Source organism: Cupressus sempervirens, chromosome 1 (genome assembly GCF_028749045.1).
Source record: "Cupressus sempervirens isolate cs-2001-9-10 chromosome 1, ASM2874904v1, whole genome shotgun sequence".
Classification (NCBI taxonomy): Eukaryota; Viridiplantae; Streptophyta; class Pinopsida; order Cupressales; family Cupressaceae; genus Cupressus; species Cupressus sempervirens.
This window is the reverse complement of record NC_143118.1, coordinates 35965568-35987087: the sequence shown is the minus strand read 5'-3', so window position 1 is coordinate 35987087 and position 21520 is coordinate 35965568. Positions and strand designations below refer to the sequence as shown.

The 21520-nt window shown below is 35.9% G+C and overlaps 1 protein-coding gene across 10 annotated transcripts in view; it reads left to right on the top strand.

Annotated features, from left to right (window-relative positions):
• EMB1967 (Forkhead-associated (FHA) domain-containing protein) overlaps window positions 1-21520 on the top strand; it is a 215118-nt gene that overhangs the window by 30121 nt on the left and 163477 nt on the right. For all 10 annotated transcript variants that reach the window (XR_016361349.1, XR_016361343.1, XR_016361331.1 and 7 more), the window contains exon 3: window positions 7945-8030. Coding sequence is in view for 5 of the 10 variants with exons in the window: in XM_089816172.1 (XP_089672298.1) it covers window positions 7945-8030 (86 nt within the window). In the remaining 5 variants the exon portion in view is untranslated. The remainder of the gene's footprint in view (window positions 1-7944; window positions 8031-21520) is intronic.

Genomic DNA, 21520 nt, shown 5'->3' with positions numbered 1-21520 from the left:
AGAAGATGGTTACTGGGTTGCCTAAACTAAATAATGACCACTGAAGCATATGCAAAGGGTGTGCTCTGGGTAAGAACACCAAAAGTCCATTTCATGATAGCACTAGAAAAACAAATAATGTTTTGGAATTAATTAGTTCAGATTTATGTGGACCTATGTCTGTTCCTTCTCTTGGAGGATTCTAGTACTATATTTTGTTCATAGGTGACTTCTCTAGGAAACCATGTATTTACTTCTTAAAATGCAAAGAATCAGAAGAAATCTTAAAGAGGTTTAAAAAATTCAAAATAGTAACTGAAAACTTACTAGGACATAAAATTAAAACTCTTAGAACTGATAATGGAGGTGAATACACCTCAGAGTTGTTTAAAAGGTTTTGTAAGGAAACAAGAATTAAGAGGGAGTACACCGTTCCTTATAATCCAGAACAAAACGGGGTAGCAGAAAGAAAGAATAGAACAATTATAGAAGTTGCTAGAGCTATGATATTTGATCAAAATCTAGAGTATTATCTTTGGGCAAAAGCCTCTTGTACTTCTGTCTATATTCAAAATAGAAGCCCACACTCTTACCTTAGAGATAAAACTCCTGAAGAAGTATTTACTAAGGTTAAACCTAATATAAGTCATCTTTGGATTTTTGGGTACCTCGTATATATTCATGTTCCAAAAGAAAAGAGAACTAAGTTAGAACCCTCTGGGAGGAAAGGTATTTTTGTAGGGTATAGTGAAACATCTAAGGCATATAGGATTTTCATATCTGGACAAAAAAGTATTGAACTTAGTAGGGATGTAATTTTGAAGAAGATCTAGCATTTAAAAGAGCCCTAAGTTTTGAAGAACCTTCTCCTTTACCTAGTTCTGAAAGAAATATTGAGTTCGAGTCTCAGAGGGAGAACATAAAAGAAATTGAAGATGAAATTTAAAATCTAAATCTTGGAGAAATTCAAAGTTTAAAGAAAAGACCACTTTGGGCCATTAAAACAGTCGAGAAAGCACAAGACTTTGTTGCACCTTTTGAAAGTCAGAGAAAGCGAAAGACCTAAAAGATTTTCTATTTATACAACAAACATGAATGATTTGTCCAAAACAGAACCAACCAAGCCTTCAGATGCTATTAAACATACAGCTTGGAAAGAAGCTATGACAGAAGAATACTAATCGATTATGAATAATGATGTTTGGGAAATTGTTCCAAGACCTAAAGGAAAATCTGTTGTTTCTTCCAAGTGGATTTTAAAATAAAGCATGTTGCTGATGGTAGCATTGAGAAATATAAAGCTAGATTTGTAGCCAGAGGATTCTCTTTGAAAGAAGGGATTGATTATGACGAAACTTTTGCTTCTGTTGCCAGATATACCTTTGTAAGAGTAGTCCTAGCAATTGCAGTTTCGAAGGGATGGAAAGTACATCAGATGGATGTAAAAACAACATTCCTAAATGGAAAGATTACTTGGAGCAACCTGAAGGATTGGAAACTCATGATTCTAACATTTTTGTTTGTAGGCTCAAGAAAGCTCTCTAAGGGCTTAAGTAGGCTCCAAGGGCTTGGTATGAAAGAATTGATAAATATCTCACTAGTTTAGGATTCTCCAAAAATGAAGCCGATCCAAATTTATATTATAAAAAAGATAAAGATGATATGGTAATTCTGATACTGTATGTTGATAATTTACTAATAACAGGTACGATAATCTCATAGATGAATGCAAGAAAGATCTAATTAGAGAATTCGAGATGAAAGACTTGGGACTCCTTCATTACTTCCTAGGACTGGAAGTATGGCAGAATTATGACAGTATCATACTTAATCAAGAAAAGTACACATCAGACATTTTGAAGAGATTTGGAATGTGGAATTGCAAGTCTTATGTCTTCTCCAATGGAGACTAATCTGCATAAACTTAAAGAAGCAGCAACAGAATCACCTTCCATAGATTCTACTCTCTACAGACAGATGATTGGGTCCCTTATGTACTTAGTAAATAGAAGACTTGATATTTGCTATGTTGTTAATGCCTTAAGCCAGTTTGTGTGAGCCAAAGGAGATTCACCTAGTTGCAGTTAAACACATTATGAGATACTTACAAGGCACTCTCAATCTTGGACTCAAATATAAGAAAGTTGGCTTAGATTTACATGGATTCACCGACTCAGATTGGGGTGGAAGTCTTAAAGACAGGAAAAGTACTTCAGGATGTTGTTTCAATTTAGGATCAGCAATGATATCTTGGATATGTAGAAAGTAGTCTTCAGTAGCTCAAAGCTCCACAAAAGCCGAATACATTGCAGCAACAATGGCCTTTTGAGAAGCAGTTTGGTTAAGGAAGTTACTTGTGAGATTATTTGGGCAAGCCATGAATCCTACGATTATTCATTGTGATAATCAGACTTCCATCAAGCTTTCGGTGAATCTAGTTTTTCATGACAATTCCAAGCATATTGAAATTCCTTACCATTATGTAAGAGATATGGTAGACAAGAATTCAATAAAATTAGAATACATTTGCATTGCAGATCAGACAACAAACATACTCACCAAACCTCTATCTAGAGTGAAGATAGACCACTTCAAGAGAAGACTTGGTATGGTTGAATTGTAATCCATTTGTATTCTTTAAATTATTAATAAAATAATTTTATTGTCAGGCTATTGACTGTTATGGGCTCCACCATTTGTATTCATTATTTAAGAAGTGACGATCTCTGAGATAATGAATACTTGTATAAAAGACATTATGAGAGATGATGATCTCTTAGATAATGTGCTAAATAGTAGAGTTCTACTGTAAGATCTAGATGAGTCCAAGAACATATTGTGATGTAGACACTGTTATGTCTATAAGTCACAATTTGGATTAAGGAAGAATTTTATTATTTTTTAGGGTTTATCCTGTATTCTGGTAGATCGTAACTCAGGATCATGTTGTGATATAGGAATACCATCATCTATGAGTCACAACTTGGATAAATGAAGAACTTAAATTATTCTTCAGATTTATCATGTATATTGTATTCTTTGCAATACTGTTATCACTAGTAGCAGTGATTTGTCATATTACAGGTTTAGTAATATGACATTGTAACATGTGTTCTATGATATCACATGCTAAGAAGATTCAAATAGATATAGAGTATCAATTCTTGCTTGTTCATCTTTATTGGTGTTGCTAGATATGATAACTCTCAGTATGATTATCAAGTTAAGAGGGAGTATTAACTCTGTAACTTGTAAACATATAGATTTGATAACATATTGGTTTGATCTGATATGGCATGGTAAATATTGATCTAAGTCTTTGCATTGTTCTCTTAAGGATATCAACGCCAATCCATGTGTGTTAGTTTAAAACTAACTTAAACTCCGTTGTTTTGGTTTGCGTTTAAACTTACTAATTCATGGAAAGTCGCCGACTTCTAGAGGTTAGGAAAAATAGACTTTGGAAGAGACATGTCCTTTCTAAGGACATATCCCTTGGTTTCTATGTTTATTAAGGGTAAGGTTGAAGTCTAAGAGCACACAAAGAACACAAAATAGTCTGCTCCTTAGTCAATACTGCCCATATACAATGCACAGAAAAGAAGATAGTTTTCAGAATTATATTTCTAATTCAAGACAATACTTTGAAGTTATTCGCAAGCTACAAGGAGGGGAAAAGGGTAGAATCTAAATCTTTGGTTAAGTCGTAGAATTAGCAGAACTTTACATACGGTAGGACACAACATTAATAAATAACACATACACATATATTTAACATAGTTTTAAGTTATTATAGGAGATTTTTATTACTTCAAAAGCAATATTGACACATAAATATTTATAAGTTAATTTAACACTTCACAATATGTAAACATAGTAGAGTTGCATTAGAAGATAACCCCAAAAATAGGTTGCTGAAATAGAAAAAACATTTTATTTGTTTTTCTCATTTGGTGCAGCTTTTGTTTAAACTTTAAACCATATTTTTTAAAATTGTTTTAATAAAGTTTTTTTGAAATCAAATTTGGGAAGATTTACGTCAAATCTTTTTAAAAATCAAAACCCCTAGTATTTGGCATGGTTGGAAAATCAAGTTTTTTAGGCAGACCTGGGTACAATATTTTGATGTGTATCTGGGCAGTATCGGATACATTTCCAAAATGGATACGGGGATACGAGCGCCCAAGGAGGGACAATGGAGTTTTTGGTAACTTTGGTTTAAGGTTCAATATGGACAATGGGGCCATGGCCCTCAATTAAATGCCACTTATAGTACATTTAATATTTGTGTAAAAGTGAGTGCCCAACTTGGAGGCAATATAAAGTTTTTATTAAAATATTGAAAGTGAATTTGAAAGTAATTTTAAATGCTATTAAGGAGATTGGAGTTATAAAAGCACATCAAAAAGCAAATCAACCTCATTATTAATGATCATTTGAATTTGCTTTGGTGTCCGAGGATTCATGCATGGATGCAAGGGTTTGCAGCTTCTTGTTTTTCGTATCAGTCATTGGAGAGCGGATATTCATTGGTTTTGCATTTATATAGAGGGGTTGAAATACCCATCAGAATGGCTTCATTAAGAGGTCTTCATTGTGCGAAGTTGGTGAAAGTTTAAAGGGTTTAGAGACCGAATTTTAGAGATCACTTCCAGAAAACACTTGCAGCCATAAACATGAATTGCGATCAGCATTGTGGGGTCGACCATCAGCCCTAGGTAGCCACGTTGTAATATCCCGGATGGATATTTTCCTCAATTTGTCTTTCACAGTAATTTTCAGAATGTAAATAGATGGCTCATGCAATAACTTTCAGATTCAACCAGCAAATAAACAATATTTGCATGCATGAAAACCTCAGACGTTACTATTATCTTATAATATTCAGCAATACAATAGCATGACCATAAAAAACTTATATCAACTCCTCAAAATGTGTTATTGCATTATACATCAACAATACAATAACCAGCTATCAAAATCCAATCTTAAACCAGTATTACAGTCAGATTGAAAAACTAAGAAAGAACTTGTAAGCACACGTGAGACACCTAGTGTGACGTCCCCATGGATTGGGCTTGCGTCCATTGTCTACCGGCATGTGGGTTGTTGTCCTCAAGTTGGATGAAAGCTGAAACTTTTCAAATAACTCTCCAAGAAAGAAACTGAAGTCTGAATCATAAACCAAGCATGTCCAAAGTGAACTCCTTCTTTTAAAGACCCAACAAGTGACCTCTGAGCTTCCTTCCTCTCCTCTTGTCCTTTTTCGTTCTTTGTCCTCTTTTAACTCCCTCTATAATATTAAATTGACCTATTTTATAAAGTTGCTTTAAACTTTCAGAAGTCAAATTTAATATTATATGAATTTTAACTTCGGAATTCCTAATTCCCGGGGACATTACGCACATGTTGGCATTTTGGTGAAATGATTCCATCCTAGGCTAGAACTCCTATCGCTTGTGTTTTCTTGGTTGTATCTTGAGTGGTTAGTAGCAAGGAAGTATTCTGGGCCATTATCAAGAGGGGAAAACAGTTATCAGCAGCAAATGAGACTTATATAAGAAGTTACATTGTTGGGAGTTATTTCTGGATTTCAATGCAAGCAATCAGCTTGTCCTCTTGTCATGCCTGTGCAAATTTGAGTTTGTATATATTTTCTTAAAGGGAATAAAGATCACTTCAAGCCCTTAAAAATTGTATTCAGTTTCAGTTTATTCTGTGTACAAAGCATATTTGTTTCTTGTCGATTATCTTCGTAAATTTACAATCCACAAACACAAGCAAATACATTTAAAACCAAACACAAAACAAAATAATATTTTTCATTGGCTTAGCAAATCCAATGGTTGTCAAAGTTAGAACCCATGGGTTTCTTACAATCTATTTACTCTGTTAGGTCTATTATTTGACAAAGGTCATTTTCTTTTGAGTAAAGTACTAAACACTATAAAAAATATCTCATAAGCCTTACTAAAACTCAAAATTGATTTAGAAGCTACTCTTTTATGTATAGAAGGTGATAATTTCACAATTATAGCCTAGAAATTACTCTGTTTACAAATAGCATGAGTAAAACAAAGTAGAAAATTGAGGGAATATAGATATAAAGTATGGAAGTTATAATAATTCAGATATTTGAAATGCCCAATATTTGATACAAATATTGCTATTGCTACCTTCGAACCTAATTATTGAAGAGATCTTCTACATGAATCATTCAATGGGAATTCTTCTCTCTACTAACTTACAAAATCCTAGAAGGAAAACTTCCAACTCCCTCCAAAATTCCAAATGCATATAAACATCTTTATCTTATAAAAGATAGAGAATAATCCATGACAAATTTAAAGAAAATCATCTAAGAGATTTTTAAGAAAATTATATCCACTCAGTTTTTTTTATCGAAATTATTGCAAAATCTATATGTAACTCCCAGTTATTTTCTTGTCATAGAATATGCTATGTATATCAGTATGCAACCTTTCATCAATAGTTGTCGTAGAATAATATGTCAAGTGTTATAGCTTTCATCAAAATATGCTCAAATAAAATATGAGAATTAATATAAGAAGTTGAACCATAAAATTAGAATTTGTTCATAGAATTTTCTTAATTTGTTTTTTCAAGTTCTATATAAATAATTAAAAATATAATCTTCTATTCGTATTTTTACTTTTGTTTCAAACTAATAACTAAACATTCTGTACATATCAAATTATCAATAATATAAACCAATGTTGTGCACATGGTTCAAATTATTTTATTCATAATTTGTTAATTCAATAGCTTAATCTAATACTTATGTGACATAAACATTTTAGCTATTATATGCAACTCGTTCTAATATTTTAATCCACTCTATATGATTTGGATAACGAAATCAACTTATTATCCATATACGATTTTTTTAAATAAATCTTATCTAATCAATAATTCCAAAGAAAATAAAGCTTCTCAATAATTAGTACTTATCAAATTAAACTAACGAAGACCATTTTTTCAAGACTAATATCATTATTTTATAACTGAATCATTATCAAAATTCTATTCATCATTCTGAGTTATGGAGCTAAAAACATGGATTATGACACCAAAATAGTTTGTGAATGTTTTGAAATCTTTGTTTGGTAAGGCTGTCAAAATAAAGTCACATCTATTCGTTTTGTTAGCATCTTAAATTTGTTTTTTGTCTGTAGCTTCTATCTTTTCTAGTGCAAGCTTGTGTTAGAAAATCTGTCTAGATTTTTGGAATAACTTGAATTTTTCAATATTTTCTGTACTTTGGCCTATAGTTTGACGTTTGAAACTGATGGGAAGTATCAGAGACTTTTGATGGAGGATGCTCCTTAATATTGACATTATTTTTGTTAATATTAATGCAATGGAGGATCCTGGCTCTAAGCTATGGAATTTGAGTGCCTCTTTTTGCTGTCTCATTCGCAGGTGTATTCTTCCATTGATTGCAGTTTATTTCTACTTTGGATTATATGTATATAGTAAATGTCTTCTTGGCATTATCATGAAGTAATTCAAGAACCAGTCATATTCTGTCATCCATTATCTGTGATTACTCCCTTTCTCATCACTTCTAAGCTTTGATTTTATGTAACTTATTTATAATGTTCCAGTCCCTTTTGATGGTTTTTGGTCATCTGTGAATATAGGTTTATAAGTACAACTGTTTTTTCTCTTTTTCATCATTCGACATCATTTGGTTTTGTTACTTATCTGTTGTCCAGTGAACCGGTATGTTATGTTGATTATGAATACATACAAATGTGTGATTGTTTCTGTCATCCCTGTAAGCCTTATTCAAAAATCATGCATATGGTCAAACAATCACTCTGCTAGAACTTGCAAGATGGAATATTTAACTGCATTAAAATGTTCACATTGTACATAAGTGCAACAGAAATGAAGCAGTATTATCAATTCCTTACAATGAATCTGCTCAACTGGTTCCAGCACATCATACTCTGTCAGATATCTGCCCTCCTGACTTCAGCATGTGGACAGTCGAAGATGATTTGGTTCTCAAGAATGCAGTAGAGGTAATCAATATTTTTTGTTTTTTATATAATACTTTGTAATTATATTTGGTTCTATATTATATGATTTGTAAATTAAGTCTACTGTGCGTCATTGTTTTAATCCTGCTGTATCTGATAAGTCCTTTGGTTTCAATGCCCTAAAGCATGTTATTGGACTGATCCTCTCATATTATGATTAAAAGTGATAAATTTGTTAAAGTGCTGTTATTTTTTCCTAGACATTTTGGGCTGGTACATTCTACATGTTTAGTACGTTTTATTCCCACAATATGCCTGTTTCTTCTGATCAATTTTTAACCATTTGAAGGAAGAATCCAGAATCTACTAAATGTTTAATGCTAAATATTTGATTGCATGCATATTTTGCAACCTGGAACTAGCGTTACTCTTCAGTTTCTTGAATTTAAGTTAAATATTATATCACCGAGAATCATAGTTCTAGACATAATGACAAAGAGTTTTTAGTTCCTTAAGATATTATGCTATTTGAATTTCAATGCTTTTGTATCTTGAAAAGGCTTTTATGAAATTCCAATTTAATGGAACAGATCATATGATTACTTCCACTAGTGCTAAAATAAGGTATTTGATGCCCAATCTTGTCTCTTTCAAATGCTTTCATTAACTGAATCAAATGTCGGATGACTGGTCAAGGAGTATAATACTCATTGCTGATTATGACATATGATCTCATCAAAGACTGTGTTTCTGTTTTAGGTTTTGACGCTTTGCCAAATTTCACCAAGTTCAACAGAGCTGGGTTCAGCCATATGCATGCATGCATTTATACCACACACACATACATGTACATTATATGCACAAAACATGCAAAACTAAATATAGATCACCGGTGATATTTGATGTATTAATTGCAACTGTAAAAAAGTTGGAAGTGAAATGAAATCGAACTACATATGGAAAATCAGTACAAATCATCATGCTAGTGTTTATCAAAAAGCACCAATGGCATCAATTGCTTTGTGGGAACAGAAGCTGCCTCAGTGCCACTTGCATTAGCTGTAAGGTGCCCATTTCAGATCTAGAGACAACTAAAATTGATAAACAATTAATTAAGTTTTAATTAAAGATTTAAACTTATTATTATAGAAATCAAGCATGATATTAAGGGACCATCAATAACAATATATGTCATCATCAGAACAATCAAGATCATTCATGATGAAACCAATATGTTATCAATGATATAGTACATAACGGTTAAAAGGTATCCTTTCTACCATTTAACAACGAGAGTATAAAATCCCCTTCTGGCCTAGTACTGATTTGCTGTTTGAAAATGAGAAATATCTGGATTTTGTGTTTCTTTTTCTGATTTTGAAAACTATACTTTTAAAATTCTTTTCAGAAATATATGAATTGACAAGGAAACAATATTGCAAAATGACACACTCTCAGAATTCTCCATAATTTATTCACTAACAAATTTAACAATGTCCCCAAATTTAAATGAACTTCAACAACCAAAGAACCTGATTGTAATTCAAATGCTCCTGGTATGAGCCATATGGAAAATGCAGACTCCAGATTGAAGTTGGAACTTAATGTGGCCCTTCCAATTCAGACACTCACCCAGCCGGCCATGATTTGCTATCTCCTTTATTATGACTGCCGAACAGATTCGTGGCCCCAATTGTAATGGAGATGCAGCCTTGAACCAATTTTTGGAACATAAATGCAATGCTGGGCATGTGAGTGCAGCAGCTAAGTTTCAGACCAATGGCAATGGTGGTAGTGTTTCCAAATGCTGATGCTGGGCTTGAAATTCCCTCCTGCAGACCATCATTATCAGGCAATGAACCCGTCCTCTATGAAATATGGCCTCCAATGATGATTCGCTGCGCTGGCTTTAATGTCAGACTTAGTCAACTCAGATTTTGTCCTCCAATTTGAAATCACAGTTCCAGCAATACAATTCACCAACTGATAACCTCAGAAAATAAACCTCTCCTCCAGATACAGTGAGAAACAGTAGGAGAAGATCAGGCAAGTTGTCATACAACAGCAACAATTTGAAATAAGATAAGATAAGATGCGGTGAGAAGCAGTAGGGGAAGATCAAGCAATACAATTCACCCAGTAGGGGAAGATCAGGCAATACAATTCACCAACTGATAACCTCAGAAAATAAACCTCTCGTCCAGATACGGTGAGAAACAATAGGGGAAGATCAGGCAAGTTGTCATACAACAGCAACACTGAAATATTGCAGTCGGAGAAGAGGGAGACCCCCACTTGCTCCCTTGTTACTTGTTGGAATGGCAATGGGTCTCTTTGGTCAATGCCTGGTCTTCTATGTGATGCTGTGGGATCCGCAGATATTCTTGTCATTTTTGAGACTTTGAGAGCCTAGTACATCTTCTTTCGGGTGTTACTGGCTATCAGTGGTTATCTATATGTAGAGAGGAGGTTCGTGCTTCTGGTGGGGTACGTGGCTCAGGTGGCGTGGCTTGTTTGATCGAGGAGGATATTTTCAGCGGCACCTCTATTGTACACTCGGATACATTTGCCAGATTTATGTGGGTCCACATTGACCATAAGTGTCACTGTCAGAGATCTTTTTTTGGCTGCTTGCTATTTCCTGCCAACTTCCTCCCAATATGCTATTCATGGTACCGATGACGGTGACCCGTTTGTCGACCTTCATGAGACTATTTCTCAGTTTGTTGCTCTTGGTGACATTATTATTCTCGGGGATTTTAATGCGAGAATCAGGGAACTCCAGACTCTGCTTTATGATCGTAGCTTGGATCCCATTTGCTCCACTGAGATTGATCCAACTTCCCTTGCGCTTTAGCAGCATTCTTAGGATGCTCTTGGGCCGTTATCTATGTATGGTAGACATCTGTTGCAGCTTTGTGAGTCTTCGGGTCTGGTGATCTTGAACGGCCTTTCCTGCTTTCCTGGTTCAAAGTTCTTCACGTGTTGGCCTCATGGTGGTGGTGCAAGTGTTGTTGATTATGTCCTCACATGTCCCTCTTTCATTTCTTGCATTCGCAGTGTCACCATTATGCACCTTCCTCTTGCAGATCATGCTCTCCTCAGTATTCACCTTCGCCTCTTCCCTCGTCTTTTGCTCACTCTCTTGGCCTTTCATCTTTCCTCTATCACTGCTTGCTCACCCATTTGCTTCCGTTTTCTCAAAGGGAATGCGAGCTCTTTTCCGCTCATCTTTCGAGGCTCCTCAACCCTTTGTGCTTTTTTGACTCGAGTGAGGCCACTTCCATGTTTGATCTACTTGCAACGACTATTCATAAGTTTGCCATTCTTTCCATTCCTCATTGCCCTCCTTTGCCCCTTCGCAGCAAATGCCGTAATACTTGCCCTATGAACCAGTGGTTCGATACAAACTGCAAATCTTTCCATTGTTATATGCATTCTGCTTTTGAGGCTCACTCCACTGACTTTGCCTAGATTCACTCTTCTTATCTTCACTTTCTTCGCGGTAAGAAACGTTCCTTTGTCGCTTCCGAGTGCAAATCCCTCTGCTTCATGCTAGTCCGCAATACCTAGCTTTTCTAGCGCACTCTTTTCCCTCGCAGTTCTCCTCCACCCTCCGCCCTCGACTTTTGCTCCCTTACCTTCCACACCACGACTCTTTATGACATTCTTGGGCAGCCTTCTATCCATCCCATTTCGCCTCCTTTTGACCTCTTGTTCACCCCTTCCCACATTTTTGAGGCTATCAAATCTATGAAGTGTAGTAGAGCTGCTGATGAGGAAGGTTTTCAAGTTGAGCTTTTTAAGTTTGGTGCCTTAGTTCTGGGTCCCTATCTCTCTATTCTTTTTATTAGAGTGATTCACACTGGTTTTTTGACTTCTTGGTCCAGGCATCTAATTTATCCTATTCATAAGATCGGCCCGGTCTCTGATCTGGGGAACTACAGAACCATCATGACTGGGCACATGTTTGCCAAACTGTATGCAACAACCCTTAATACTATGTTATCTGGTGAGCTAGATAGGATAGGTTGTAGGGCTAGAGGGTGGCTTGGTTTCGGAGCAGACTATTAGACTATGGATCACATCTTCACTCTACGGGCTATTGTTGAGGAGGCTAGACACAAATCGGAGAAGGTTTACTGTTGCTTTGTCGATTTTTGCAAAGCTTTTGATTCTGTTCCAATAGTGGTTCTGTTTGAGAGGCTTAGGGAGATTGGCATCTTTGAGATGTTAAGTACTGCTATTATGAGACTATATGAGATTGTGGTTGGCAGATTTAGGACTCCCGAGGGTTTTTCGGATCTGATCCATAGCACCATTGGAGTTAAGCAAGGTTGTCCTCTCTCTCCTACGTTGTTCAGGTTATATATTGATGAGCTCGAGGACTTCCTATAGAGATCCTCACTCCTTGGAGATGGTTGTTATCTTCATTAGGTTTTGATCTCCATCCTTCTTTTTGCCGATGATGTGGTTCTCCTTGCTTCCTCTCCAGACAGTTTACAAAAGCTTCTTGATGGCTTGGCTTCCTTCTGTGATCAACGACAGCTTGTGGTTAACTTGAGTAAGACTTGGGTCATGATCTTCAATTGTTTAAAGACTTTCCATCTCCACTTCTTTTTTTAGGGTCAGGAGATCGAGATTGCTACATCCTATACTTATTTGGGGGTTAATTTTTCAGTATGAGGCCAACTATTCAGCCATAGTTAATAAGGGTATGGGTTCTCTTGATTTGCTTGAGAAACTGTGTTTCAAGTACCATTTCTAGGATACCTCATCCAAGTTATCTCTCTTGGACTCTCTTGTGAGGCCAACTGTTCTCTATGGGTCTATGGTTTGGGGTCCATCTCCTTCGTTCTAATTGGGCCTCGATGGAGTGGGTACAGACTTTATTTTTGAGGCGCATCATTAGATGTCATAGGTTCACTCCTAATGGTGTCATTCTTGCAGAGTTCGGCGCTTATCCTTTTAGTCTTGCGGCCATTTTTAATTTGGTTTGGTTCCTCCATCATCTTCGTGGTTTTGTGAATCATGCTGGTGATTGTGTTCGATACCCCTATTTAGCTTTTTGTTCTTCTGTGTCTATTGCGAGTGTTGAGTTTGGTTCTCGCACACGTTGTTGTTATGCACAAGCCTCTTCTCTACTCAGTTCGATTGGGATTGATATTGACCACGTCCCCCTCTTTTAGTTCTCGTTGGATGCCTCGATTCATCTTATCCCCTCTCGGTAGGAGTTGAATGAACATGTCAGACTTGACATCTATAGACAGTACATTACTACTACCTAGGTTAACCCTCCTGGTGGGTTACGCGCATAGATGTCCTTTTATGTGAAGCACTTTTTGGAGATGTCTGATGGTATTATTGTTTGTCCTAGCTACCTTTCCTGGAGGTGGTCTCATGCCCTGTGTATCTTTTTGGGGTCTTTCAGAGTTGGTTCTCACTGTCTTTGGGTCCAGACTGACCATCACATTGATAATGGTGAGCGGACCTTCAGGCTTTGTACTTTGGGTGAGGTGGAGACCGAGGCACACTTCATTTTCTGTTGCCCCACTTATTATGAGATCAGAGGGAGATTTTTCTGTCTGTTTCGGGAATGCTTCTCTCTCTCTATGATTTTTTCAGCTACTATGATTAGCACTATATTGCACTTTATCTTTGAGAGACCACTATGCTCTGTGATAGCACGATCCAATCACTGCTTTTGCATCAACACTCGTCTACTCAACTCATTATTGCTTTTTTCACACCATTATCTCCTTTGCGTGGTGTGAAAAGGCCTTCTAGCTCCACTAGATCTACCAAGCATTCCAGATGCGTCAGGTCCTGGACTGGCTATTTGCACCAGTGACACTCCTCTATGTGTGGCCATAGACAGAGCAGGGCCTTTACTCATCGGCATGCATATCATTTAATGAATGACTTCTTTTCACCTAGAAAGGACTCCTAGTCTCTCTCTTGGCCTCCTTTCTGGTTCCTTGTTTGCTTTCTCTTGTTGTTGTTTGTATTTATTTTCGGACACCTTTGTGTGCTCCTACTGCTGTCAACCTCATTGATGTAATCCTCTAGTCCCATAGACTTTTTGTTGGTTTTTTGTTGGACATTAATATCATTATCTTATGTTATCTTTTCTACCAATTCCTAGAAATTCACAAAAACCCTCAGCCGGACAATCAATGGGAAAATATATATAGTATTCAAGATTATTCTCCTTAACCACAGAATTTACAGTAGGAGATGTTAGCCAATTGTATACTTTAGCACAATTGCCAAGAACTTCTTAGAATCTTAGGCTCAACCCTTATACTTCAGCAAGGGCCACAAATTATCAAAACTCAGAAAAAGCCACAAAAGCAACAAAAGCAAATAAATATTCAAGCGTCTTTTTCCCAATTAAATGAGCTTCTATTTATAATCCTTTGTTGGCCAAAGTTTCCTAAAAAACTCCACTTTAGACATTTTGGAAGTTTCCCAAAAGAACTCAACCCTTGAAACTTTCCAACACTTTTTAGAAGTAACTCTTAATGTCATTATTATAATAACATAAATATTATTATAATAATGCAACTGAATAATGAATGAATAAATAAGAGCTCGTGCAATTATTTACCTTATTTATTGCAGATGACGACCAACTGCCAAAGCCACCCACTCCATTGCCAAAAATAGAAACTGCAAAAAATAGACTTACTAAAAATAGTAAGTCCACAATTGGGACCCGCAAAATACCCTGTCAGCTCATGAAGGTCACTATGATGAGCTAACTCCATCAACTGCACAGAGTTGCCAAAAATAGAGACATTACAGTCCTCCCTACCGGAGATTGCTTGTCCTCAAGCAATTCGACATCATACAAAAGCCTGCACGGGGATCTTATAAGAAGCAAGTGATGTCCTTGTCCTCATTGAACCAAGTGAATGCCAATACCATCATCAGAACCAATAACATGACCTACAATATAGCACTGAATACTTGTGTTGGTGATGTAAAAGTCGTAACATCACTAATAGACAAATCCATAGGAGATCTCAACACATTCTCCTTCATTATATCTACTCAATCATCTTGCAAACACTCCAGTTTAGGCTCAGACCAACTTTGTACCCAATGCAAATCCTGAACATGTGGCAAATACCAAACTATAAATACTCATCACAGTATAAACTCTATCCTCAGTATGATCATCTCCATCAACATCCTCATACTACTGTGATGACTCATCCGCAATCATATCAATGTAAATCGACATACTACAATTCGTTGCTCCCTTCGGCCTCAATGCACAAATATGACCTTTAGAGAAAGGCCCCTTGCACCAATAGCAAAGCTGCTGCCTCCTCAAATCCTCTCCAGAAATATCATTAGACCTCCCTACTAACTTACCCTTGTCCTCAACAACTAGTGGGGGCTCATCATTGGGCGAAAGAGCAGAAGATTTTGAAGCAACCTTGCTTCGAGAAGAGGACTCAAAGTCTCGTGGCTTCCTCATCGCTACCTATAGAGAGGATGGGTCCAGTGACTTCACCCATCCACGGAGTGGCTCATTCAATCGCTTCATAAATAAAGATCACTCGTCTACGCTCCAAAATATCATAAACCATTACTGAAAGCTTCTGGAGCTCATTGATGTAACTCTCCAATCCACTAGACTGCTTCAACTGAGCCAACTCATAGAAGTACACCTTCGGATCCTTCCTATCAAATCTCTCGATCAGGCGATCTACGGATGATAGGAAGTGATCTAATCATGTTGCAAAGAAACTAACCCATGGTACCACCAGTCATGGGCAACTGCATCCAGATGCAACACTCCAAATCTAATAGCGTCCACCTCTGACATAGGACGCAAAGCCAAATATGTGTCGAGCTTATGAATCCAAGCTTGAGTTGTAAGTCTCCCGGTACCATCAAAGTGCTTGAACGTCATCTTACTAGCAACTTGCTATAACTCAGTCTGTCGAGGTCGTTGTCTCTCAAGTCTTAACTTGCTCTGGAATGCTCTTGTTTTTGAGTTAGGAACATATCAAAATTCAAATGATCTTTAATAGCCTGTGGTAAAGCATCCCACTCCGTAAAGTGTGCTGCCACATCATCAACAAAAGGAGCAGCCTTAGACTCAATACTGATTGCATCCACCTCAGGTCTCAGAAACGTGGGCCTCTGCGGCCTATCCTGAGTGCCAATATATATGTCAGCTCTGTCAACTAATCCACCAAGATCCTCAACTCGAACCCAATCTGCATCTTTGTACCTATCACCAACTCGGGCTCTATCCTTGACTCGAGATCTATGAGAACTAATAGAAATATCTTGAGCTTTCTCCCTACTCTGTCCTCGAGGAAGTGCTATCTACTGCAGAGTGTTAGACAACTGCTACAGTACACCTATCATTTGCTATTGTTCGACTGCAAGGTTCCTAAATGTTTGCATAGCCTCTCTGTCAACATCAACATCTCTAAGTCCTGACCCGCTTGAACCACCTGGACTATTAATATAACCAAACTATATCTCAGGTTCACCTTCCCTAGGTGGAGTGGTACGTCCTCTTCGGGTATAGTGTAAACCTGACACAAATCTCCTATCATCAGCCATGATACTGAATAGAAAATAACGGATCAAATATTAATTGCAATTCTAACCAAGCACTGACCACTATCAATTGATTCCCAGTTCTTGCAGGCTGGCAGGAAACTACTCTGATACCGCTCTAAAAACCCCTTCTGGCCTAATACTGATTTGCTATTTGAAAATGAGAAATGTTTGGATTTTGTGTTTCTTTTTCTGATTTAAAAAACTATACTTTTAAAATTCTTTTCAGAAATATATGAATTGACAAGGAAACAATATTGCAAAATGACATGCTCTTAGAATTCTCCATAATTTATTTGCTAACAAATTTAACAATGTCTTCACAATTTAAATGAACTTCAACAACCAAAGAACCTGATTGTAGTTCGAATGCTCTTGGTATGGGCCATATGGAAAACGCAGACTCCAGATTGAAGTTGGAACTTAATGCGGCCCTTCCAATTCAAACACTCACCTAGTCTCCTTTATTATGACTGCTGATCAGAATCGTGGCCCCAATGTATAATAGAGACGCAGGCCTGAACCAATTTGTGGACCATAAATGCAATGCTGGGCATGTGAGTGTAGTGGCTAAGTTTCAGACCAATCGCAATGGTGATAGCGTTTCCAAATGCTGATGCTGGGCTCGAAATTCCCTCATGCAGACCACCATTATTAGGCAATGAACCTGTCCTCTATGAAATATGGTTTCCAATGATGATCTGCTGCCCTGGCTTTAACGTCAGACTTAGTCAATTCAGATTTTGTCCTCCAATTTGAAATCGTAGTTCCAGCAATACAATTCACCAACTGATAACCTCAGAAAATAAACCTCTCCTCCAAATATAATGCGAAACAGTAGGGGGAGATCAGGCAAATTGTCATACAACAACAACAATTTGCAATATTGCTTCTAGCAATTCCCAAAAATTCACAAAAACCCTCACCCAGACAATCAATGGGAAAACATATATAATATTCTAGATTATTTTGCTTAGCCACAAAATTTACAGTAGGAGGTGTTGGCCAATTGTTTACTAAAACACAATTGCCAAGTACTTCTTAGAATCTCAGGTTCAACCCTTATACTTCAGCAAGGGCCACAAATTATCAGAACTCAGAAAAAGCCACAAGTGCAAAAAAACAAATAAATATTCAAGCGTCCTTTTCCCAATGAAATGAGCTCCTATTTATAATCCTTTGTTGGCCAAAGGTTCCTAAAAAACTCCACTTCAAACATTGTGGAAGTTTGCCAAAAGAACTCATTAACACTAGAAACTTTCCAACACACTTTTTAGAAATAACTCTTAATGTCATTATTATAATAACATAAATACTATTATAATAATGCAACTTAATAATTAATGAATAAATAAGAGCTCATGCAATTATAAACCTTATTTACTGTAGGTGACGGCCAACTGCCAAAGCCACCCACTGCACTACCAAAAATAGACTTACTAAAAATAGTAAGTTCACAATTGGGACCCCCAAAACACCCTGTCAGCTCACAAGGGTCGCTATGATGCACTAACTCCATCAACTGCACAGACTTGCCAAAAATGAGGACATTATAGAGATATGGAACGAAGTTTATAATGATGGATACAAGCAGGAAGTTCCCATATGGAGTTTATTCATTCTCAGACAATGGAACATCCTCATCCTAAGTAATCAAAGTTGAGATATCATTAAGGCTTCCTCTCTCCGCTAATCTAGATTGAATAGCCAAGACCGAGCCAATCTTTCTATAAGATATGATACCACAATGTTTGGATTTGAGCTCGAGTTCAGCAACAATAAAATTCACATGAAGTTGAGAAATGGTAAGAAATACAAAAAATTCGACATTGAATTCATTTATATAAATGTGTTAAATTTGAAATAAAACAATATTGACATAATATATTTGTCAACTTCAATTTAAATAGTTAGTTTTTTGTATATTTGTTAAATATTTATCTTTCAATAGTTTAGAAGTCCAAATTGAATATTTTAAAATATGACAATTTAATTTATTATATATCAGTATTAAAAATAGACCTAATCAAAATAATATAAAATTGTTAAGTTTTTTAATAGAGATTAATTTAATGAAAAAAACCGTCAGAAAATAAAATAGATAATATAGTAGATAAATGTTAACTTTTTATATAACGATTTAGTACAAATATAATAATAATATTTGACATTGTCAAACTCGAGTTATGCCATTAGTGACTGCTTGGACAGTGTTCTGCGCTTGAGCCGTGGGTGACATTCTGGTCTTAGTGGCTGCTTAATCTTGATCACACAGAAACTTGAAACACAACTAGGAAATTACTTGCACTCCAAAACTGTTGTCACAATTCATATAAAAATGAATTTAAAAATCACTCCCTTTTAACTCAATACTCTTCACACCTTCCATTTCTATTCTACTACAAATTCGCAATGTTTTCAGATGAAAAATAAATTGAAAATTGGAAAATGCCATCTTAAAACCCAAAAAAATGCTTTTCAAAATTATATTGAAATTAAAATCAAATCCAACTATTTTCGTACAAATTCAAAGGTCTATTTTAACAAAATTCATATAAAAGCTCAAAGTTCACCAAAACTCGATTCTCATGCTTGAAATTCGGTGAATCCTGTGACATAGTTCTAGACTATAATATATGAAGATACCCATGCACTTAATCATGTCTTTGTGATAAGGAACATCATGGTAACTCAGTAGTGGAAACTATAGCACTTATAGGGGTTAATCGGATACAATGATCCAATGGATCTGCTCTTACATGTGGCATTATAACAGTCTTTCGTGACAATAGACTGTTCGTACAAATTACAACAATGTAATACAATTTGCAGAGTGACGAGATCTATTTTTGTCCCACATTATGCCATATTTTAGCCTTCATATAAGCCTTCATGCTCATTTCAATACCCATTTTCTCCTTCTATGTTGCATACGATCTAATATATGTAAGTATATTTAATTTAGTTACTAGATAAAGTATGTGAATAAATAGATGTGATTGTCTTTATCTAGCATGTTGATTATAAGTTGCAGGTCTTCCTGTCACCTACTATGCATCTTCCTGTCACTATTTCACTAATACAAATCTCCATCAACTTTTAAATATATAACACATACTTACCTGGATGGAAATATTACTTAGTGATGGTTACAATATTAAAGAGGAAGACCGCAAGCCTTAATTTGCATTGCATGTCGTTTCTTGATAGCATGGAGACACATTTTGTTTTCATCAATAATTGATGCAGACCTCAAACATAAGACATGTATGTCTGGAAAGGACATGAAGGTGAGTTACGTGCCAAAGGATGGAAATAAACTTGGCCCAAAAATTAACCATTATTATTGCTGAGTATTCTGTATGTAACGGGTGTCAGTAAGTAAAGAAAATATATTGTAGTTGAGAATCTTTTCCATGAATCATGTGGACAGGCAACCTGTCAACCAGATTCTCTCTATATTTGTACTTGGCTACAGTAAAACCATTTCAAAACTGTGGTTCAACAAATATGGACGAAGGAAACAATATTCTGTTGGATCGATAACAAAAAATGGCCTATTCTTTGCATGTAGAAGATTTCTGTTACATGCTAATTATGTAATTCTTTATACATATCAAAGAGGTGGTAAAAAGCTGCATTTATATATAAGCAGCAGGAGACAGTATCAGGAGATATATATGTACAGTTCTACAGAATGCTCAACAGTGTGCAGAAATTATTATCATTTTAAAATATAAATTCCATATTTGGGTGCATGTTTACAAAGCTGTAAAACTAAATCGTTTCTTCATCACGAGCTAGCTGAGGAGGCAGGCCCACTCTGAAGTTACCCAGTGATTCTTTTTCATTTACGTATAGAGTGCATTTGAGTTTGTTTCCATTTGTATTTTTAGCTCAGCGTTACATGGAATGCATTTAATCATATTATATTAGTTTATATGTTCCATATCCATGTTTGATTGTATAATAATATTTCATATGAATGATATCATGAATTAATTAATTGTTGTGAGTTGCAGTTATTTTTATTGCTGATTATTTTTGTTGAGTTATTTCTGTTTGTGATGTTCCTGTCGCTGGGATTTATTTGGCTTTTCATAGATTTTCTTTCGCATGTTTTAGCTGCATCCATAATCTCTCAAATCACAACTAACACCCCTTGATGGCATACTGCTCGGACACCTTTCGCAAGCTTATGCTCTCGGATTGACACGAATAAACCAGCTGAACTTCATCATAAATTGTTAATTATTTCTTAATTATTTGCGCCAGTGTTGGCCTGTCACAGAGGTGTCAGATTCCTATTTCAGTAGTTAAAAGAAAGGTCACAATTTAGAGCTATGATTGATGAATAAGAAGATTATGCACCATAATTGATCTCAAAAACTAATCCAAACTATATTATTCCAAGCAACTAACAGGTGCATGAGTACTGTATACAACCCTGCTCTGGATTAAGGCAACAATTAGTAATGAAGGTGTGTTTAGTTATAAGGAAAGGAGACACTAATAAGTCATATCTCTTGGACTTTCAAGATATGCAACCTTTAGCCTTGAAAAATATATAATATCAATTCTATTATGGGAGGAGGACATAAACGGTGAATGTATTGGTTGCTGAAAAAATAGATTTGGACTAGGGAAGAATAGGAGAATGGAAGATAGGGATTATTAAATATGTATTGGATATTGATCAGGATGAAAAGGTGAATGAGAAAATATAATTGTTGCTCTTCATAGGGAAGAGATAAGAAAGGAAATGCATCCTTTACACTGCTGACTAGCTTTGTGAGACAGCAAATAAGGCTGTAACATATGTGAATTAGATATTAATTTACAAAATGTTGTATATATATGCTATCAAGGATAAAGAGCCATCATATGGTCTCACACACACACACACACAACAATTGATATATATTGTTATTTTTAGTCTGCTA